This window comes from Macrobrachium rosenbergii, chromosome 47, assembly GCF_040412425.1.
Source record: "Macrobrachium rosenbergii isolate ZJJX-2024 chromosome 47, ASM4041242v1, whole genome shotgun sequence".
NCBI classification, from domain to species: domain Eukaryota; kingdom Metazoa; phylum Arthropoda; class Malacostraca; order Decapoda; family Palaemonidae; genus Macrobrachium; species Macrobrachium rosenbergii.
The window spans coordinates 28,393,188-28,416,914 of record NC_089787.1 but is presented as its reverse complement, the minus strand read 5'-3'; the positions used below and the strand labels follow the sequence as shown (position 1 = coordinate 28,416,914).

Sequence of the window (23,727 nt, the reverse complement as noted above, 5' to 3'; positions counted from 1 at the left end):
AATGTTTAGTTTTGTTATTGACAATCAACATGACCCTATACATATTTCAAAATTCTATTGAGGCAGAAAACAATTTACGATTGGACACAACCAGCTACAAATCATAGTAAATCATAGTTTTTACGCTGGCACAGAGCAAATTGGTCCTACTGGTGAAATTTAAATGCCATGTTGATGGTGGGTATGTTTACCTATTCAAATTACTCCAATTTTCGAGACTACATGGATATTAAAACTTATGACACCATTGGAAATATGTTACAACAACATTAAAATTACTGATACCAAAGCATTAGCCATACATTCTACTAATGGTTACACTGAGAATTATCTTGTCTCATACCACAGTCATGAAATAAAAATGAAAAAGGTTGAAGCAAGATGACTACCAGGTCACTGCCCCATATGTATCTATCATAAAATTTTTCAAAGGAAAAGGGGAAACTGTCATAGAATCCATCATTACCTGAACAAATGAAGGTAAATGCCCAACATGTTAAATATTGTACATAATTATTAATGCTGTCATCTGTTTGTATGCTATCCCATAAATGTATAACTCAACTTCACTACCTTGTAACTGTTCAAGTACAATCTTGGTATACTACACAAGTAACTATACTATTGAATTTTTTTCTTTTGTCCTATTAAATCAGTTCCTCCTAGCCTATAATTACGATTTCTAGTTTTGCTTTCCTAATATATATCATCAAAGTTACTAATACATTCTGCAACAGTACAACTGAAAGTATGGTAATACAGAATAATAGAAAAACTCATCCCCATTGTCCAGAACCACCACCACCTGTTTCCTTTTGACTGACAGGATGGCAATAAGGGTAAATCATTATTGCTAAGAATGTCCTCAAACATTTTGTTACATGCTCAAACTTGACAAAGGAAGATGCCTGACTCTTATTTATCATTATTATTATTGCTGTTGCTAACACAGTAATTTAATCATACAATTTGTTAACATTCTCAAATTTCCTAGAGCTGACCTGAAGAGTCTGTTCTTATTAAATAGTACAAAATGGATTGATGAATTATCGAAGCAGTTACTACAATAAACTTTTTTTCTTACTAAACAGTACACAATGCCTTTGTAGATCCATGGATTGATGAGTATTATCTAAACACTTACTAAAGTACATTGCAGGAGAAGAGAAGCTGCACATGCCCAAAGATTAAACTTTTGTTCTTACTAAATAGTATACAGTGTCACTGTAGATCCATGGACTGATGAGAATTATCTAAGCAATTGCTAAACTAAATGGGTCTACTAGCATGAGATACATGCAAGTGAATGAAATAAAATATAGAATTTAGGCTAAAGGCCAAGTGCTGGTTCCTATGAGGTCATTTAGCACTGAAACGGAAATTGGGAGTAGAAAGGTTTGAAAGGTGTACAGGAGGAAAACCTCGCAGTTGCACTATGAAACAAATGCCAAGAGAGGTTGGCTAGCAAGATGGAAGAAAGAGAATATGAATGGAGGTACAGTAAAAAGGAATGAAAAGGGTTGCAGCTAGGGAACGAAGAACCGCTGTAATGAACCTTAAGTAATGCCTATGATGCACTGCGTCAGGTGCACTGACAGCACTACCCCGCTACAGGGCATTGCAAGAGAAGAGATGATTCACAAGTCCAAAGGTTAAACTTTTGTTCTTACTAAGTAATGCACAATGTCTTTGTAAATCCATGGAATGATGCAAGTTATCTAACAGTTATAAAAATAAACACGCCTACTGGTTAAAGAGAAGCTTCACTTGTCCAAAGGTTAATGAACTTCTGTCCTAGAGAGATCATGGAATTTCTTTATCCTGGCCTATGGTAACAGTCATACTGTCCTTCCTGTCACATATGCAAATTCAAGAATTATTAAACATATATTTCATGAATGAAAAAGCTACTAATAACGGATAAATGCATGCAGAAAATTAATTAAAACAATTTTGCCATATCCACCAATATTAACCACTGGCTAGAAGGGTAAAGAAGACTTTAATTATGCTACAGCAGTATAAAAAAAAAAAAAAAGTCACTGACAATATACAATAAAAAGAGAAGAACACTGTCCAAAATATCAACATTTTGTATACCAAGAATAAAGTAATTACATAAAAATACAAATCTAAAGCATATAGAAATAAAAACTAATGTGAACAGGAAAACAGGAGCCACCTTTGGTGATCCCTCCCTAGTCAACCTATCCACCACTAATAGGTTATTTGAAATTCAGGACCAACTCGAAAAAGAAATGCAATGCATTGCACTTTGTTCAAACACATGCATGTCTAGTCATTCAACGAACTATTACAGAACTTCTACAGCTCAACAGGCAAAACTTTAATACTGTGTAATGAGCAGTGTTATTTGTCAATAATGACATAATAAGATTAATGCTGTGGAGGTACTGAAACAAGGTAAACCTCTCAAGTTCACTGTTACTCATTAAACAGCGATGAAGTTGCAGGCTGCAAATTGTATTTACATAATCTGCAGATCCTTTCTCCCATACAACCATTTCTAACAACTTCACAATTTACATAAGGTTACTAGGAGACTTTCATCAATAGAAAATAATAATGAAAAAGGGGCATTTATCAATAAGAAATTTTGTCATTTTTGAGACATTCCACCATACCATTCATACTACACTGGATTCATCCATATAAACATGAGTCCAACTCAGGATTAACATTCCTTAAAGTCAATTATTTATCTAAGATTTGTTTAACCAGATCAGTAAGCTAAATACAATTCAAAAACAGAATACCACAAAACACTGAATTTCTTTGAATACCCAACTATTCTATACAGTTCATTGACTGCTTTAGAAGGTAACCCTTTTAATGAGATTATGTCAGTACAGTTATATTAAACTTACTCCATACTTAAAATACAACACTCAGATTAAAGTTTTTATACATTAATTAATAGAATATTTGTCCACAGTGGAGTTTGATTAGAAAGCAAAATGGAATGCAATAAACTAAGTCGATACAATATCAAACTTTCATAATGTTCATCATTCCCACAGATTAATTTTGACATTTCAATCTTGTAATTGCTGTACTTGAAATTTATTTGCCTCTTCAGTATGGCTGCTACTTAACCACTCTGTTATCTCAAGCACTAACAAAAACTACTTGTACAATGAGATCAATTTTGGTTCTACACATTTTTCACACATCCAGCTTTCTCAAAATAAAGTAATCCTCAGTCTATTATGATGGCACCTAGAAATCAATTTGTCTTTATACTCACAGGAAAATAAAATTCTAGAAATATATTTCTAGATTTTCTAGCTTTAAGGGGAATGCCAAGAGGGTGGAGGGGTCCTGAATGACCTTTTCTGTTTTAAACAGATTTCAAAGGACTACAGTATTTTAACAAAAAAAATTATACATTTAGGACAATATCCCTCTCCCTTTACAAATGTGTTTTGGTCCCAAATGGAGAATGAGTGACAAAACGTCAATTCAATCTTTCCTCACGGTTTTTTACCGTTTTAAGCAATTATGTGTTTTTTCCTACAGTGACCCCACTAACAATTTTCTCTGTATCCAATCAGAGCAAGTATCTATACAATAGTGAACTAAAAATGAATTTTTTCAAGACTTTTTCGGATGAAAAATGTTTTTTACAATATCTGTTAGCTTTTCATAATTTCCTACAGAAAAGCAAAGTTCCAATATATGAAATGCTAAATTAAAAACTAACAAAAATTCCTAAGCGGTGTTTACTCAGATATACAGATATCTTTTAGGGAATACTTATATTTTAGTACTCAGTTTAGCACTATGATCTGCTTGAAGCATTTGATTTTTATTTCATTTATTAAAAATAAGGTTTGGCAAGGTAAAGAGGAAAATCAGAATGGAAATGTACACGATTTACAGAAGAAGTCAGCATATTCTACCATAAAAAAAACAACGGTAGGATATGATTTACCTTGCAAATTTTGAATCTTTGTTTTCATATTCATATACAGTAATCGTACCCTGTGATCATTGTTTATTTTCTATTAAAATTTCTGAACTAAAAATTAAAAGACTTTAGTAACTATGCTAAGTAATTTTAGTTACTTCTCTTGCAAAATGAAAGAAAGTCTTGTATATATACAATAGTGTTTTAATTTATGCGCCAAAAATATACTGGTTTTCATTATTACACCCTTGTAAATGAACAGAATAATACAACTTTACAGGATACTTAGCTTCTGATAAATAACTTAATAGAACAGTATTTAGAATTTAATAAACTTATAAATACAAAATTTTTACTTTTGTAAAATTTAAATTAAAAAACCAACTTTAAAAAATGAATTTTGACATTTTCCTAAAGATTTGAAGCTGTTTTACCCAAAAATTAACTGAAATCCCTTCAACCATAAGTTTATCATCTTGAATTGTATTGTAATGAGCTCATAATGGGATTGGTGCTCACTTAGTATGCAAAACACACTTTCATACACAAAATCATGCAAGGAAACAGGATGATGGAAGATTAAGTTATCATGCAGATACTATTAACATGTCAGACTGCATTTCTATCTACATTTTGGCATTCTACCTCTCTACACACACACACACAAAATCCATTCTAATGTTTCCTGAGCTATTCATTAGAAATAATAAAATAAACATGCAGTATCAACCTGGATAACAACCACATATTTCAAAATACATGTGATATGACTGAATCTCTAGGATACAAAATTCCTTTAGTATTTTGCATGAGGAATAAAAGGCTGAAAAATACAGATTCAAGGATCCTATCCCTTTGTCTTGGAATAAGATCTGAATGGAGAAATAATTCTATCACAGAAATTACTTAACAATACAGTATCTTCAATAACAAGAGCATAAACTCTGTAAATATTTAATCTTTTAATTACTGTACAAAGTACTTACATTATAATACTTGATGTAATCACTTACACTCTAAAATGCTTAACGGCTAAATATTGTTCTCTTGGTCAACAAATTATTTTCCTGCACTAGCAAATATTCATACTACTGTACATATATAAAATCTAATCTATTTGGCATCATTCTCCAGCCAGGTTTCTGTGAAGTATATTGGACTGATTTTGGGTTTTTCTGTCATTTACATTGATGACGGCATGACAATTCGATGCATCAGTGCCAAATATACTTGGGCGCCTGTCTTTCTGGAAAGACATTGAACTACAAATTGTGCTGTTGCTGGTAAAAGTGGTCATACTGAAATTTGTACTCTGCATACTTCCAGTTTGATAACCTGATTCTTGGGACTTTGCTTCATGGCATACGCTTATCTGAAATAAAGATGGTCATTTTTATCAAAATGCAAATTTTTCCTGAATTTGAAAGAATCAAGGTAAAAACAAAAAGGGCAAAACAATTTTTATAATCATTTTGTTAAATATAAATACTAAAACAGCTGTACCAGAATTAATTGCATGTATAATCACAGACTTGAAATTGACAAGTCACTTAGAAGTGAAATTTCCTAACACACTAAAACATCAATATGGTGATCTTAGACATAGTGAAACTAGTAATTGTCGATACAAAGACCTAGCTTAGAGCAAGAGGCATTAACAAAACTGCTGTTCTCACACAGTATGTCTCCCTCTCATGAAAGAAGTGTACAGTGTTGAGGTGTAAAGAAAGAAACAACTATACCTAAAAAATGTAATAAAATTTTATCAAATCTTTGTGTATGAAGAGTGTGTAAGTATGCTGGTGTGCACAATCTCTGCACCAATTACAGTTCAATAAAATGTAAATAAAAAAGAAAGTGCTTTGCTTAACATGAAAAAGTCAATACAACAGTATATATAAGTAGAGGGAAAAATCAAAACACTGATGTTAACACAAAATGAACATAAATACCACTTAAAGGTACAAAAAAAAAAAAAATAAATAAATAAAGCACTGTACTTTACATCATTCATACAAAAAATGTACTGTACCTTGCAATGATAAATTTTTTAGCACATCAAACAGTTAGGTGAAATGCCTGCTCCAAAACCACCAACAACCAGCTAGATGCTGTGACTAAACCTCGGTCCACAAATGAATCTGGGTTGTTGGGATTTATTTATTAGGAACCGAGCCATTTCTTCACCTGTCAATTTCTTTTGTAAACTCCTTGGAGGACGAACAGTGGCTACGCTATCAAACAACAGGTTTTGATGTAGGAAAAACCTATTTTTGGTAGCTGCTGTGGGTCCTCAAACCTACCCACTTTCCCAGACGAAAAGGCATGAGACTGGGGTGAACATTTATCTTGCATAGACCTGGCGTGTAATGAATACGGCCGTAACAGGCTGTTGCCACATCTGTGCGAGTGAGATGTAGAGCCCAGGTAGTCATTAGAGGACAGGAGATAGAGCCCTCCTGTCCTAAGTCCTTTATCTTCTATCACTGAGCTAACAAGCACTATTCTCGCCGAGACCAACTACAGTATAAGAGAATTCTTTGTAATTAGTTGGTCTGTCTTATGGAGCTCTAAGGGGACCATGAAAGTGTAACTCCTTTGGGGACTCACAGCAGCTACCAAAAACAGGTTTTTCCTATGTCAAAACCTGTTTTATGATCTCTTTCTAGCACTGTGTACATGTTGTGCAAGGGAGTTCAAATTCACTCGAAGTATTTAAGGATGTACTGTTTACATCCTCAATGACCTTCAGATTTAGTACAGCAAGACTCAAAGTTGCAAAATTCTAAAGTAAGTACATGAAATTACATTTGGAATTTAGCCTAAAGGCTAAACATAGAAACTAGGAAAGTTATTTGTTTGAAAATATTTATATTTTAATTTATTTACAAAAATGAAGATAAAATAGCAAACTTGTCAAAACGTTGATACATGAACAGCATGTCTGTTCATTTCAGTAATGTAACACAGCCCTCCCTTACTTAAGGCCCTCAGTATCAAGAGCATTGCCACAAGTTAGTTAGTTATAAATGATTTGTTTAACCAGACCTCTGAACTCTTTTAGGGTTCTTCTCGGGCTGGGAAAAGAATGGGGAAGAGTACATAAAAAAATTAAGTAGTTAACTAAATAAATAAATAATAAAAAAAGGGGAGTTAGAAAAAAACAATCGAGAAAGAAAAAAAAAAAAAGGGGGAAGATTATATTTTACTTATCAATTCAATTTTGTTTAGGAAAAGAATGATATTATTAATTGAAAAGTTATTACCTTCTGCTAGAATATCCTTTATTGATTTATTTTGTAAATAAGTCTTTCTTTCATGATGCCATCTGGGACAGTCAAGATCATTCCTATTTTTACAGTAAAGATAATGAGCAATCTTTGTTACTATAACTTTTTACAGAGTGGCACCACTACAGAATGTTGATGCTAATGCTCTACAAAGTCCAGTGTTTGTACTCGTATACCTGAAGGAGGGATTTTTATGCAGCTTAAAAATACTCCTATACATGCAAATATTTCAGGATATCCTGAATTCCTATTTGCATTTCCCACAACTGAAGAAGAATATGGCCAATTTATATGGCTATTCATGCTTACCTCAAAGGACTGTTGTAAGTCTGTATCCATATCACAGACAGATAAAAATTCTTGCGTGTCAGCAAAATGCTTGACGTTAGTCGACGGATAACCAATTTTTGCTGTTTCAACTGAAGCTACACCTTTATCCATTGTAATTTCTTCCTCTGTGGTACCTGGCAATGTAATAAAGGCAGAACATAAAATATGAAATAAAAATCTGTTATAAAGGCAGGATACAAGTTATGATTTAAAAGGTAAGAATAAAAACTTTTATGGATATCCTAACTTGGTAACCTAAAAAATAAAAACTTCTTTACATACAGCACAAAGACAACTATGAAATTTACATATTAAAAATTCCAGTCCCTTAAAACTGCATTTGTCTACACATTCTCATTTCACTTTTCTTCCTTTCCCTCACTATCCAACTTCTTTAACTTTACACTGGTATAATTTCAACTCTCACATAAGATCACCTCCTTCAACAAGACACGATTCCAGAAATGTACTATTATTCTTTTTAAACTGATGAACAACAATAATGAGTAGCAACAGCAACAATGCTTTTCAACAAGAGAAGTACTGATACTATCACCACCTGAAAAATAATAACAACTTGAGCATCTTACAGCACACTGAACAACGCTTAAGCCTTTTAATAAGCATTAAGACATGAACTCTCAACTGCTGCAGATAAAGAACATGCACAAAAATAACCTCAAGTTAGGTTATTAATTCAGATGTGTCTGACCTCCAGGGGATTACGTTTAGAGGGTTTTAGGAGAATGAGGGATAGACTTATGTTATGATGTATCTATTTGTTTTGTTTTGCTCTCTTAAATATGAGAAAACATAAATTTTCACAAAATTTATTATTTGGATACTTACCTCCTCCCCTATCAGCACAGAGTTATAAGCTAGTTATAAGCTATCTTTAACTGTAGGTAAGATTCATCCCAAATAATTTACTTTGTGCTCCTGATATAACCTGCAATCAGCTCTTGGAAATTACATGAAACATATTGGTATGAAGCTTTGCAAATACTGTGTGATCAATACTGGAAAATGCAATCATGTGATTACTGGTATAGAGACACTGCATTCATTCCAACCAAACCATTCTACACTATTAACGGAATGCATAGTTACATCAACTGGTGAAATCATTCCATGAGCTTTTGAGAATGTGTACAGTGCAAAATTTGGTACATTTAAGAATATCCTTTCTCTTCTCTTAAGTTGTTCCTAAAAAACAGTACAAAAAGTGAATGGATTCCAAGAGGTATATGACTTTTGAGTACATGTTGTCTAGTTTTCTATACAAACCCTTAAGGGCTAATGCATTCCACATAACAGCTGCAATAAATTTGACAAATATGCATTCACTATGCAAAAAAATGATAATCATACTGAAATAACAAACTATTGCTACAGATGATAATCATTTCTTAGTGAAACCATGTATGGAACTAGAACTAATAACTTACCTTCCATATCAACGCTTAAAACCGTTGACTGGGAAACATCTCCTCTTGCATACTGAGAGTCCTGTCCATATTGACCTTGAGACTTCACCTGGTCTCCCTGACTCTGGACTGAAATCGAACGGCAGAGAATTGGAGACAACGGCGGTGAATATGAAAACGTCTTACAATCTCGAATAGGACTTGAAGAGAAGTGTACCTGGAAATAAGATGGGTAAATAAACTTTTTCCAAAACAATTTCAAACGCTGTTGCGAAAGAATCTTTCTACTCGATATATAACACCAATGACTAAGATACTAATTTTGTTCTGCTGAACGATGTAACAACGGTCCATTTTTAAAATATGGACCTGTCTAAATATTCAAGTGCCTGCATTACTGATACTAATTTCTTTTATTAATCTTTCTTTTATGGGACCTATGGATGTACTGCCTTTTACCAGTCAATTAACAAAACACCTTAAATAAACCTACCTAAGGAACAACAGAATAAAATTATATTGACCGGTCATACGGTAGTAAAAAATATAGATAGTCATCACCCAGCAATTTCTGTAACAAAGAACTGAAGCATAACTGCTTAAAACAAGTACAATGTAACTTACTGAATTTCCAGAGGCTCTATTTTCTGCTTTGGAGGATGGAGATTTCTTTTGAATTTGTATGCCCTTTTCCTGAATCTCATTCACTTTTCCTTCAGAAATACTCCTATGGCAAAGCACTGCTTCTTTGACACTGACATGACCACTGTTAGTCTGACTGGCTTCAAACCAAACCATCTCTCTAGAAACTTCTTTTGAGCCTGACACAGGACTAGACTTTTGCACAAATGTTTCGCTTTTGGGATCTGACGGTCCTAAAGCATTATGACTAGTAACACTAGACCCTGGGTTTTCTTCAACAGGCTCGCTATTGTTTTCATTCGATTTATTGCAAACAATATTTACATCAAAACCACGTTGCTCAAAAGTTGGCTGTGAAAAAGCACTTCCATCATTTTCTGCTTTAAAATGGCCCATCTGAATTTCGCTATCAGCATTTAATAACTTAATAGCAAAAGGCCTATCAACATTTGGGGGAACCAGGAGAGACATTCTCCCTCTGGAATTAGCTATTTCAGCTTCACTAAGGGTTGTAAACATGCAGTCAGTATTTACAATGTTTGTATTTTGCTGAATTGGAGATAAATCAGGCGAAGAAAGAGAATGACGTTGAGATGTACTCGAGTATGTCTGACCTTCAACTGGAGACAGGTCTAGTGAGTGCATGGGTTCAGATTCATACTGGGGAGAATGAAAACCATCATATTTTCTTGGTCGACCAGAAGCTGTGACCAAATTTTCTGTGCTCATCTGTTCACTTGGAAAAGGTGGGGTTGAAGGCTGATGACGCCTCTGACTAGGATCCAGAAAATTGTTAAATGAGGGCTGAACAACTTCAGCACACCAAAGTAAACTTTTATTATCTTCAACATCAAATTCACTACTGACATCGTCATCATCATCATGTAACGGGAGGGGTGCTGCGGGTGACGAAGATGCACTGCTCTCTGGACTTGTGGTACCACGTGGACTGCACATCCTGCAAAATTATATAAATTTAACAAAATACATAATAATAAGCCCCACCCTCTCACCCATCTCCCTCAGTTTGATGTTTCATTCTCAGATTAATGTCACGATTGGAGAGAGACTTGGTGAAAGGCAATGGTTTGCATCTAGGAAAAGTAACACTGGTTTTAATTTGTGTTAAAAAAATATACTGTACAAAGTACAATATTCATTGGAAGCTTGAATTTCCTGTCAATGGCCCCTGTGGGCTTGTTTAGTATGAATAAGTTTCATCTTCTGAATAATATTAATTTACTTCAGTGGTTTTTCACTACATGGGAAAGGCTTTTCAGCAGAGAACTCTATCATTTGTATGACAATTAGGTAAGAAAAGTGCCATGCCCAAGTCACTCTCAACCTACTCAAGGACACAGAATTGCTCAGGATTTGGATTGCTGATTAGTTGTTCGGGCAGTTCTTTGCAGTACATGGGTACAATGATACCCATCGAGAACACTACAGAGTACTGTCAACCTGAGGACACTGGATCACACTCAGAGTTCTGGTATGTTTCACATGATACCAGATCGGGCAAGTTGGCATGACTGTCTGATGCAGTAAAGGGTAAACGATGAGATTCAGAACTGCACTATAGTGGGTGTAATGAAGAGATGAAAAAGGTGAAATACAGTGCCTGAGGTAATTAGAAGGAGACATTTTTGAAGTGCAAAAAAGTGGACTAGCATCCAAAGCATGATGCTCAAGGGATTTCATTAAAAATAAAAGTGTCTGGACAATGTAAAATCCAAAACCCACATGTATTTCACATTAATTTAAGTGGAAGTATAAAAAAGGTTTTTTTTTTTATGGTATTTCAGGCTAAGAATGGAGAATGCAAAGCTAAAGAAACGACAAAAAAAGTATTAGCAATGGGACTGCATGGACTTCAGGGTTTAGAATTACTGGTATAGATTTATCTCTTTATTGCCCTTTCTGGAATTAGAATATAAAATTTTGGGCAAAGGCCAAGCACTGAGGTCATTCAGCGCTGAAAATAATGTTGAAACAATTGTGAGGAGAGGATGGAAAGTAAGATGGAAGAAAGAGGATATGGATGGAGGTAGAGTAAAAAAAACAAAAGGGGTTGCAGGTAAGGGGCGAAGGGACCCTGCAAAGAACCCTGAGTAATCCTACAATGCATCACATGAAGTACACTGAGAGCACTACCTCCCTACAGAGTTTTGCCCTTCCTGGTAATGTTTTCTGCCTTTTACTTTTCATCTACTGCCTTTGCTCCAATTTGTCTCTCACGTATGAACAATTCATTAATACAGTAAACACCCCGTATTCGCGGGGGGATGCGTACCGCAACCCCCCGTGAATAGCTAAAATCCATGAATACTCAAAACCCCTCAAAAACACTTAGAACTGCCCATTTTGATAGTTTAAACACAAGAAAAACCCTCAAAAATGCTTATACTTGAGTATTTTAATAGTTTTATCACAAAAAGTGCATTTAGTCATGAAAATGAGATGAAAATACAGTAATTAGTGAATATTTCTCAGTGAAAAATACCGCAAATGGGTGATTTTCCCGCGAATAATGGGTAGATACGTTCCACAGAGAAATCCGCGAATACGTGAGTCCGCGAATCGTGAGAACACGAATACAGGGGGTTTACTGTACAATTTCGATAAAGGCCTCAATGGTCTGATTAAACCACTTTTCAACAATGCTACCTTTTCGCTGATATCTAAAATTAATTATGCATGTAATTACCACAAATTTACTCTAGAAACTTCATCATTATCATCAATCATGTCACTCGCAGAGTAGCATTCACCAAACATCATTATTTGTGTTACTTACGGTGTAGCATTCATCAAATCTTCTGGGCTAAAAAGGAGCTTCCGTCTGAGTGTTGTATTATTCAAATTATTACCTTCTTCCAATTCAGCAATACCTTGGCATCCCTGGTCCTACATAAACAATAACAAAATAGCATTTATTCATCATAAGATCATATGAGAGCACAGCACATTAACAGGATAGTGTTAATCTTTATCCATAGTTTCATATTCACAATAATGTACAACAGTCTGCGTAAACACTAAGGGAAATAAAAAAAAATTTCTTGCATGCTGATGCTAATGTGCTATAACTTTTAGGTACCGAATTTGCCATCCATTTCATTGACACAATTACTGCAAAAGCTATCTTAGGTAAATTCAAAGGGAGATTAACTACAGCAACAAGAGGAAAAAGAATACAGAAGAAAAACGTAAGTCTCTTGACACTTTATAAGACAATTTAGCATAATTATTATTATCATTAGACAATTTAGCATAATTATTATTATCATTATTATTTTCAATAGTCAGAAACAATATTTGTAATGCTACCAACAAATATACAACTTGGCAAAAGCTCCCTTTCCTTAAAAATGACATCCCATTTTATCTTAAAGACTTCAGTACTAAAAGCACTTACAATCAGATGACTGGATCCCCAAGGTAAGAAGCACTCAGCAGTGGATATGGATTTATGGCAAGATGATAACTAGTGAGAAAGCTCAGATAACCACGGATTAAGGTCAAAGATGAAGACTTGGACCAGACAGAAATTTTGGCAGTAAGTGTACAAGATAGAAATGGGAATGAACTCTGTAGATGTCTACACCCTTAGAAGGAAAATCACCAAGAATAAAAAACAGATCTAAGTATGAACATACGATCCCGAAATATATCAATTAACACTTACCTGAGTGAAAGTAAAATACGGTTTTAAAGCTGCTTCAACTGATTCTGGGAGTACCATAGGCAGAGACAATTCAGTCTGGCAACTTACTGGGGTAAAATAATCGTTACAGTGAGTATATCACATCATATATGGAAAACAATCATTTAAAAATAAAATGAACCCTAACAGTTTTCTGCAATATGCTGCAAAAAAACCACAAAAATACTACTGACAAGGTCAGCCCCAATAAAAAGATTACATACCCAATAAAGTCTATTCAATGATCATCATAAGTGCTAAGAGGGCAGTCAGTAAACAGACGACAGAAGCTGAACAAAACTGAAAACTGTACAATATCTTCTATGCAGAGAATCAAGGCTGCGGATGTCCAGCTTAGAAACAGCAGTAACCACAAAAGATCTTCACTTTAAGGACAGTTACAGGACAGAATTGGGACAAAATTCAGAAAAGTGAGAGGATAAGAGAAAGAAAGAAAGTTCTCTCAAATAAAGATGCAAGAAAAGTTACCTTAAATAACAGTTGTAAAATTGAGAAATATGAAGTCAAGGCAAATGCAAAGTCAGGGTCATCAAAATTTGGCAGGGTTAAAATGCTATTACAAAGATGTATCCATGTATGCAGTGTAATGTACAGCATTCTCATTCCCTTTACTGTACTGCAACGTACAGTTTTCGTTACTCCTTATACACTTGAATCTAGAGTCATCTATTGTGTGATTTGTTCTCTACTGTATTGTCATTGGTAGTTTTACCTTCTCAACGACATTATTTACTTTACTCAGAATTACAATTGAAGGAGTAAGTCACTCACTCCTACACCTCCATGTTTTGTATTGTAAAAGTGGATTTTGAATTTTATAATTAGTGTCCAATTTTTTTATTATTTTCTAGGCAGACTAATGGGTTATGTTTAACTGGTTGTTTTAAACTAGGTTTTTAAAAGGTGTAATTTGGGGTTTATTGAGATATTTTTAGCTGTAAGTTTTGGAATTAAATATGATTTGTGTAAGTGATTTTGATACTTTCCTTTTATTTCCTATTGTGTGCTGGAACAAGTTTAAGCATTTGCTTGGCACAGAATAGCAGTGATATGAACATGACCTTTCACAATGTTCAATGAACTATTCGAAATCCAAATAAAGAAATGGGAGACCAAGTTCATATGGAAGGTTAAGGATAAATAATTTTGAGATTGCTGAAATACCCTCATCGTGATTTGTCTGTCTACAGTCATGTGAAGGCACCCTTCAAGCTGTTCCATAATATAAGCTAAATGCAAAATTAAGAAAAGTGAGATCAAGGTCATTTAGGTCATCAAAGTTTAGCAAGGTTGAAATTCTTACCATGATATATGTGTGTATGAAGTTTTAAGATATATCTAGCAAAACGAGATCAATGCACTAGCTGAAAATGGGCATGATGAACTTCACATGCACTGGCCATATAAATAAAGAGCATAAGAAAAGCACAGGAAAGTGCACTTGAGTGTACACTCATAAAAAGATACTCACACTCAGACCACATAAGGCCAAGGTATAGATATGGCACAACAAAGTCTGAGAGCATTATTTAGTTACCAAACTATACGGAAACGACATTTGTGATAAAAGAAACTTAAGTACCAAAACTGCAGAGGCAAACTCTCTCATCAACTATTCAAACCATATTTGAAATGGGGAGGGGGGGGGTTATTTTCTATGAAGAAGTTTTGATTAGCTACTGCAAAAATTTAAAGATATCTATGAACAACTTTTCATTCAGGTTTAAAACTGCAGTCATTCACTGGTTTTACTCAACTTCTGTAATTAAATTGACATACCAAAGGAGATCATTCTTAGCAGGGAAAATGAATTATCATCTAAGATCCTTCTAACCTTTCCTTCAATTATCTGCCAAAAACTGTTTCAGTAAATTGCCTCCCTTACATTCTCTTTGATGATACTCTGGTCTTAACATTTAATGAAGTCCCCATCACAAGTATCACTAAGTTACTTACTTGTCCGAGTGGTGGGGACTGGGTTGGAAGAAACTGCTTTATCAGGAGCTAAATTCATTGACACAACACTTATTGATTTATTGCTTCCAGTCCAAGGGCTTGGAACAACTGGTTGCCTACTGAAAAACCTGTGAAATGAATAATTAAATGAAAATTTACAAACTCAAAATGTCTTCCACCCAACTGTACATCAGGATATTTTCAGTGTATACATAGCAGCCTTATATTCTGGTTATTCTACTGAAAATTATTTTCAAAATACATGTTTACTTAACTCAAGGAAAGATAACTATTAGAGGCATCACTACCATAAGAAAGTCACGACTCAGCACATATACAGTTACTTTGCACTTATCAAATTTCAAATACCTGGTATATTGTCATTTGACACAAATACCCAGGGTCAAGGCTGCATGGAGTATGTCCATTCTCAATCTTGGGAAAAGCATTTTGCAGCTTGTTTCAAGCAAAAAAACACTTGGTGGGCACAGTGCAAAAAGCTTTATAGTGTCTTCAAGGACACTGCAAAGGCGTGACTCACAAAAGCCAGTTTCGCTGAAGATCATTAAATCACAAAGCAAAATTTCTAGACTCATATTAAGGTGGACTGAAGTCTACTTTTGGGAGGGGTGACAACTGAAGCCAGAAAATTGAAGTTTGACAGCTACAGGAGGGGATTGAAAGGAATAATATAAAGTACGACAGAGGACAATACTACAGGGAGTCAAAGGGATACCACAAAGAAAACTTTTACACAGTATGCCACGCAAGGTACAGTGTTGCCAGTACCCCACTACATTGCATTCTTAATAAAATTCCCCCTAACAGACAACTAATTGCTTAAAAAGCAGATTTTCATCATTACCTAAAGATCCTACCTGGCCTTGACAATGTGCCAAGGCAACCAACCAATCCTCTTGGAGGATTTTCATTCTTGTGGAAGTTTTTTCTTTCTAACCTTTGTAACACTTGCTCCTCTTTCATTATATGGATCATTGACTGATAGCCAACTTTATGTATCTGTGACTGCATTTGTACAAATGTTTTGTAGGTTTACATGGATAAAGGTAAGATTGCTTAAGATGAGAAGTTTTGAAATGCAAGTAAAGAATCCCACATGTCTGGAGAAGAGGAACTTTAAATCAACGTCTGACTCACAAACCAAGGGACTCAGTTTGATGAAATTGACGAGTCAGAGATTTAAGATGGAAAAAATATGCAAACTTTATGAGAATGAAAAGCCAAAGATATTTCAAACTAAAATCTTGCCAAGGCTTCAGTCTACAAATAAAAATTAATATCTTGATATAAATAATACTACCTCATGCTAGAACTTCAACAGCACCCTAAAATATGTTCTATAAAAAGTAGCATACCACAACTTACTTGTCTATAGCAGCCTGGGCTTGAGATTCATACTCTGGATCAGTCAAAATCTCACTTTGATTATAAGGTGATGTTTCAATATTTACAGGTTTCAGCAGTGCAAGTTCATCAATTGACCATTTAAAGTTCTCATAAACTTTCTGGCCAGGAGACACAACTTGTCGGAACAAGGATGGACTAACAGTAGGTAGATGTAGATGGTCAACACCTACGTCAAAGGGATTCCACATTCGCTGATAGCCTTTACAACGCTGTTGTGGAGTCACTACTCTATTGTCACTGCTGCTACTGCAAGTACTGAAGCCAAAGAAATGAAGACTAAATTCAGTCATAAAAACCAAATGGCAAACTAAACAAGCATAACTTTTTCACATTCTAGCCTTTTTAAAGCAAGATGGTTCAACTTCAAAAAGTAGATCCGTCTTGATTTCTAATATGAAAATGTTTGGAGTGATATTCCTCTTTATCTACACCAAGTTTAACATCAGACAAGTCAAGAAACAAATTTGTCATGAACGTATTTTATAAATACTGTACCTGCTGTAGGTTTCAGAAGGTGTTTGAAATACTGATCTGTCAGACAACCCAGAAGAACATGATGATTTAGAAGGAGTTACCACATTCTTGTGACTTGCCCCAGTACTACTACTTAGTGAGCTGTTACTTGAAACTATTTCTCTGGTTAAAGTCCAACCAGTGTTAGAGATACAATGGCCACTATTAGAGACCAGCTTACTGTGCAGCATGTCACAGCCTTCCATTTCATTTCCAGCTCTTGATGAATGAGAATGCTCAGAGTAGCTCCCCATAACAACTGACTTTCTCCTAGGTGTGGTGAAGGAAGTCTTTGGACTATCGAAATGACAATTGCTGGCTTCATGATGACGGCCTGACTGTCCCAAGGCAGATTTATAAGAAGAAGAAGAAGAGGATGAAGATAAATGACAGCCTTCAAATATCAGAGGATATGTGAAGGGTGAAGAGGTGTTTGGAGATCTATCAACACTGCTAGGATCTTTAGTCCTGAAAAGAAAAGTTTTAAAATAGATTTTAAAAATAAAACAATAAACAAAAACCAGTCCTAAAGATTACAAGTATAAAAATCAACGCAAATGCTCAAGTGGAATAAAAAATTTAATGTGGAAGACTGAGAGTGAACATTATGCTCAGAGCACAGGCAACAGAGGTGGCTTGAAGTTTTCAAGTACAAGGGCAAATTCTTGTGGCATGACATTAATTCAACAATGTTTTAAAGTGCCTTTCAATAATATATACAACTGGTATACTTACTTCTGCGCGGCATATTCAGAGTCCGAATGGAATAAATGTTTGGGGTCTATATTTTCCTGATTTTCAATTTCTTCAGGAATTACTCTACAGCCATGGTATCTGAAAACAGAAATGTCACAATAATAGATGCAGTATCTCAGATAATTTTAGTTTCTTTACATAAAAAATAGAGAGGATAGTAATTATAAAAAAAAAACATAAGAATGGAAAAACACAATAATGCACTCAAATTAGGCTAAGAAAAAACAACTACAATTTCATGTTTGCTAGTATACATGCAACCAGTTAGCTCTCTAAAACCTCAAGTGAAGAAAGTGGTAACTGATAAATTTTCATATTCTCAAACATTAATGTCATTAAAAATGTTGTTTTGTTTTGTTCAGTCAGACATTTTTAGCCACTTGCCCTGTTTCAAAACTGCAAGGAGAACAAGGTGATGATGATGAATAAAACAATTTCATTGCCTACTGTCACTTACTAAAAACTTTTAAAATTTCTGGAACAAGCTTAAAATCCTCAATATCCACTCCCACCACCTCATGTAAAGCATTATCTGCTCATGGAATGATACCACTGTCATTTGAAAAGAATTACATAAGCTGATTTCTGTCTTCAAGTTTCATCTTCTAGTCCTTCGTTTCTTTGATTTAGGTGTTCAGCTTCTTTTACTGTACCTTGCTCATCTTATTCATGAACTAATCATTCAAGCCAAATCTGCAAGTTTAGTAGTGTGACTCAATAGCCTACTTGCACTATATTATAAAAACAATGGCTATGCAACCTCTGTTAAATTTATGTAACCACAGTTACTAAGGCTTATGAGTCCTGGTGTTTTGGGTGACATACTGTTTCATTCTGTCTATAGTATGAACTACCTGGGTAACAAATCTCCAAAACATGGATTAATTATACTTGCAAACATGCAAATGACCCAGGTACCAAAACTTAACTAATGTTCAAGAGCTTAAATGTACCTCCGTGCTTCCTTTAATATGATTATACACTGTAGGTTTTCTTGCAAAGTATCATGCTCTTTAATAATGCATACTTACACACACAAATCAACGCTTACCTGTACGGAGTCACTGTAACTGAAGACTGAATCTTTGGATTAACTACAACTGGACTATTCAAGGCTTGAAGAGGGTGACGAACAACTTTTGGTGAATCTACATCACAAAACCTTTTGCAGACTCCATCGACCTTACTGCCCTTTTGGACTTCATTGTCACAAATTTCCAAAGAATTTTGCTCCATAATTCAACAAAACCTGTGAAAATGAATGAAATCAAATTACGGAAAATGTCATTAGATAATAACTATCTTTACATTCCCTCCCTGATATTGACCTGATTTCTCCCTCTCTCAGTTGGGATATGTAATCATCAGAAATACAATACCATATTTCATATTTACAATAAAAAAATTAAAAATCAAGCATCTTATTCGTAAAAACCTATTAACTCACTGAGATTCTGAATATAGTACAGTTTAAGAAGCTATACACACACACACACACACACACACAGCACTGACTTACATAATCCTGAAATATTACAATGCAATAAAGTCTAAAGGCTTTATATGTACAGTACAGATATTAGCAAACATTACAGGCGTACAAGAGTTGATAAACACATCTAAGGCATGTTAGAAGGTAAAATGTTCTTTACTGCAAGATTAAATGTTACCACACAATTATAGCAATACTCTACAAAATGTTATGTATTGGTAACCAACCCAAAAGAAAAATAACAAGCAAATTTCTTGAAATAAAAACATGAAGTTTTGGATGGCCTACAAAAAAAAAAAAAAAAAAAACGTCCTACCTTTAAGAACATGAATGAATATTTTATGTTTTAATCATGACTGAAGACTTAAGAAATCCTGTGTCTTATATAATAACTTATAATATTCAAAATGTCTTTAAGTTTATGTCAATCATTCTGAACATCGATGAGCTAGCTTTGTTTTTAATATTAGGCTTTCCATACAATAATTAATACAGGTCAATTTTCATTAGTTCTTAAACAAGACTAAAGGGACAAGAATGTCAGTGATAGAGTTGATTTGCAAGCATAAAAGAGTATAATTCTAAAGAATGGTTCCCTGGTTACCAGATATCTTTGGAGCATATGTCAGAATTTCGGTGCTGACCAGAAGAAAATTATGTGCTGCAATCATAGTAGTAGAGACAGTGGGAAGGACCACGCAGTCATGGAGAGAGCTTATGACTTTTTTAACCTCATGAAGGGGTTCATGTAATTTGATATATGCAAGTTTGGTCTGATGACCTAGCACTGGAACCATTATTCAGTATCATGATGAGAAAGGTTTAAGTGTAAAACTGGTAAATTACTAATAACTTATTAACTAATAAAAATGGTTGAAAATCACAAATGTTAAATCACATCATTATCTAAAATCTCCTTTATGAGACCTGAAATATGATATTTCCTTCTCTTGACTACATACTTGGGGCTGTTCACCATTATGTACAACACAAAAAGAGATTACAAATCTCACAAACTGGTGGTCCTTCACCAAGCAATATGAACTTGAGTTAAATGAGTATAACCTATCTTCAGTCTAATCAGCCTAGCCTCAAGCTCCTGATTTTTCTGACGTGATGAAAACCCAGAAGTCAATCAACGGACAGATTTTCTGAAATTTTAAGTTCTGCTCAGAAAAAGAATTCCATTACTTTTCCATTTTTCTTTAAGACCAGAGAGGCTATTTTGGCATCAGTATACAAAAATGAAGATAATCAATACAATCCAAGGTAACTAAAATAATTACTTTGGTGCAGAAGAGCTCTGTGGGGATGAATGTAAAAACATAAACAAAAGATGGTAAATTTCTCAAATTATCTGACCTGTAATGCAATACTGGCAGTCCCCAGGTAACGTCTGCCACAGCTTACGGCATTCTCAGTTTACGGCGCTTTTCAAATATATTCCTAAAAAAATCTGTTCTGGGCTACAGCGGATGTTCCAAGGTTACGTCGTTTCAGCCTTACGGTGCGCTGTAAGCAAAGGAAGAATATTTGTACATTTTTAGAGGAAACTCTCAAAGATCATGGATGCACACCTCACCAGAAGCAAGGTAAATCAACTGGGAAGTTTTCAAGACAACCAAAGGATTACAGGTAAGGCTTTCATAACTTTATTTATCATTTTTAGCAATTTTTTAAATACAGTGTTCCTGCTTACGTTGCGCTTCAGGAACGGACCCCCTGACGTGACCAGGGACTTGTGTATATAGCCTACACCCTTTTCTATATTGCTCAGTCAAAAATTTTACTTAATTAACGATATCTCTCTGAGGAATATTTGGCTTCCTGATCTTCATGTTTGTTACTTCTGATACCAACACAGGCTCGCTTCCAACAAAATTGAATCAATTTGTAATGGAATACTACAAACAAAAGACACATCCCTGGGTTTTCTGAATCGTTAAATAGCTGGATGGAAAGGGCTAAATGGCTATAAGGGCACTAAAGAATCTGGATAAAAACTGGATTTCTAACTTCTGTTTTGTCTGAAAAATCTACAGTAAGTGATTTTAGTATGGCTATCAATTCAGCTGCAAAAACCAAAGCATTACTGGTTAGCTTAGCTGCATGAGGTCAACATTATGCAGAACTGTAAAAACATCATCATCAGAAGTCTTTGAGCCAAATACCCTAACCTCACATAACTTCAAGCTTACGCCTACTGGCCTAATACCTGAATGGACCATAGGCTAAATGTCCTGCCCTAATTACAGCAAGTCGAAAATTTGGCTTTATTAAAATAGGATATGATTGTCGGTCATATGTCATATAGGCCTAGGTCAGGCTACTTCCCAGTTGCTCGAGTGAAGTAGGTAAAGGGTGTAGCCCATCTAGGCTTACCTAACAGTTGAAAGAGCTGGGGTAAAGTCAAGCCAGTTACTGGGTAAATTTTGTAAGTTGCCAATATAAGACTCCAGCCAACCAGTTTTGCATGAAACACCATTCTGCATTTTTCAAGCAAAAATGGCTAGGAAATGATGGGGCACTAAAAGAACCTAAAAATGCCAACCTAACGTAACCTAGGGGTGTTTACTCGTTAGAATTTTGCCGTATTAGCTATGGAAGGGGGGGCGGTATTGTCTGACCTTATAATTTGTAATTTGATTAGTTTTTTAGTTATCATTTGCATATAGTGTTCATGGGGATCAAAATAAGGAGAATGAAGAGCTCTTTTCAAAAATGTAGCCTGAGTTACGATTTCATATCATGTATTGACAACTTATAAAACAATAATACCAGTTACTGTATAATGAAGGCAATCACAAAGATAAGTGAAGGCCCAGATATAGTTCACTAGCCTATCCTAATAGGCCTAAGATCAGCAACTTTGATAAGTTCCTATAATAATAAAAATAATATAATATGATCTGCAAATCGCTTATAGAGCAAAGGTTTAAGCGATTTGTAGATGATACTATTTTGAATTTTTGAAAATGAACACCAGGCTAATACTATGATCTGGAGTCAGTCTTTTGTTCCAAACTAAGCTACTTCATTTACATATTTGAACAGCAATAGCTCTGCTATTATTCCAAACGTACTAAAACTGTCTTTGATGGACCTAAGCAGAATTCCATCGGGGTATTTCCAACCATTTAAAGACCGTGCCCTTTTTACCAACGGTATCGATGCCAACCGTAGGATTGTGTTGGTAACTTCCTAGCCTAAGCCTATAGGTATAATGGTCTGTGAAAGAACGTAAACAGGCCTCTTGAAGTCTACCTTTCAATAACTCAGCTATAAGTAAGTAGTACTTTAAATAAGGAAGTATTATTTTACGGTCCGATACCCGCCGACAATACCCTAAGGAAAGAACATCGTCCATTACCCTGTGTTAAAAGTCCCTTAACACAGCAAATACTAAATATAACTCCACAAAAACTGAAAAAATATATAATGTTGGTTATACTTTACCTTCCTGGTGTGAATTTCACTTCATGTGGAATGGGGAATTATGAAATCCAGGCACAAAACACCATGGCAGCAGTTTTTCAATCCTTTAAAATTCGAGCTACGCGACGTTGTGCCTTGTTGCCATGATAGGTAATTCATAAGAGTTGGCTTCATGCTATAACATTACATTAATTTATTCTTACAGAATTGTTTAATTCATTATTATACATTTATAATACTTAATTAATTATTATATTTCACTTAATTCCAATTCAATTTCTGCTTCAGTCTGTTTATGAAGAGCAAGTACACTTTAAATGTAAGGTGGTTATCTGGTAACAATGTCAGCATGGTAAATATTGAACAGCTGACGGGCAAAGTATTTAAATGATACTCGGAATCACAGCAATTTAATTCACAGCCCAGTCAAAATTACTGTTACATTCATGGAGTTCACGGAAGTGAATGTATTTAGGCCTCTTACGACCTAAGGACGTGTTCTGCTCCCTAAAGTGTAGATTGTAAGTACCATTCAAAATTTATTCTATAATTAGCATTTGCGCATGTCACGTGCCACTTTAAACCGCCATATTTGACGACCAAATAAAGAATATTAAAAGCCTGTTCGTTACGTGTAAGCTAGTCTAGGAAATTAAAGAACATTATTTGCTAGTCTACGTCTATGTTTATATTGTATATTTGTTATAAAGGCTATATGTTTTTTTTATCCTTTTGAATTCAGAAGTGGTACTTTTTTTATAGAATGTTCCACATCTTATGGTTTTGCAAGTTGATGACAG

At 34.7% G+C, this 23,727-nt stretch overlaps 1 protein-coding gene across 1 annotated transcript; it reads right to left on the bottom strand.

The window, feature by feature from the left end:
- Nucleotides 1-1,480: 1,480 nt before the first annotated feature.
- bora (aurora kinase A activator-like protein bora) lies at nt 1,481-23,396 on the bottom strand. The gene is made up of 12 exons (XM_067090471.1): nt 22,949-23,396; nt 19,052-19,249; nt 17,980-18,078; nt 17,227-17,712; nt 16,690-16,986; nt 15,304-15,431; nt 13,309-13,394; nt 12,418-12,527; nt 9,603-10,578; nt 9,000-9,195; nt 7,531-7,685; nt 1,481-5,303 (listed from the first exon to the last, which is right to left on the bottom strand). Exons 2-12 carry the CDS (start codon nt 19,234-19,236, stop codon nt 5,055-5,057), a joined length of 2,967 nt encoding a protein of 988 aa, XP_066946572.1. The 5' UTR covers nt 19,237-19,249; nt 22,949-23,396; the 3' UTR covers nt 1,481-5,054.
- Between the last annotated feature and the right edge of the window lie 331 nt (nt 23,397-23,727).

Bases quoted from the DNA above. Each gene is read 5' to 3' on its own strand.
- bora (XM_067090471.1), bottom strand. From the start codon at position 19,236: ATGGAGCAAAATTCTTTGGAAATTTGTGACAATGAAGTCCAAAAGGGC. The intron at 9,196-9,602 runs GTAAGTTACATT...TCTTATTTCCAG, and splicing joins ATAGAGCCTCTGGAAATTCA to GTACACTTCTCTTCAAGTCC. The intron at 7,686-8,999 runs GTAAGTTATTAG...TTACATTGCCAG, and splicing joins TTTAAGCGTTGATATGGAAG to GTACCACAGAGGAAGAAATT.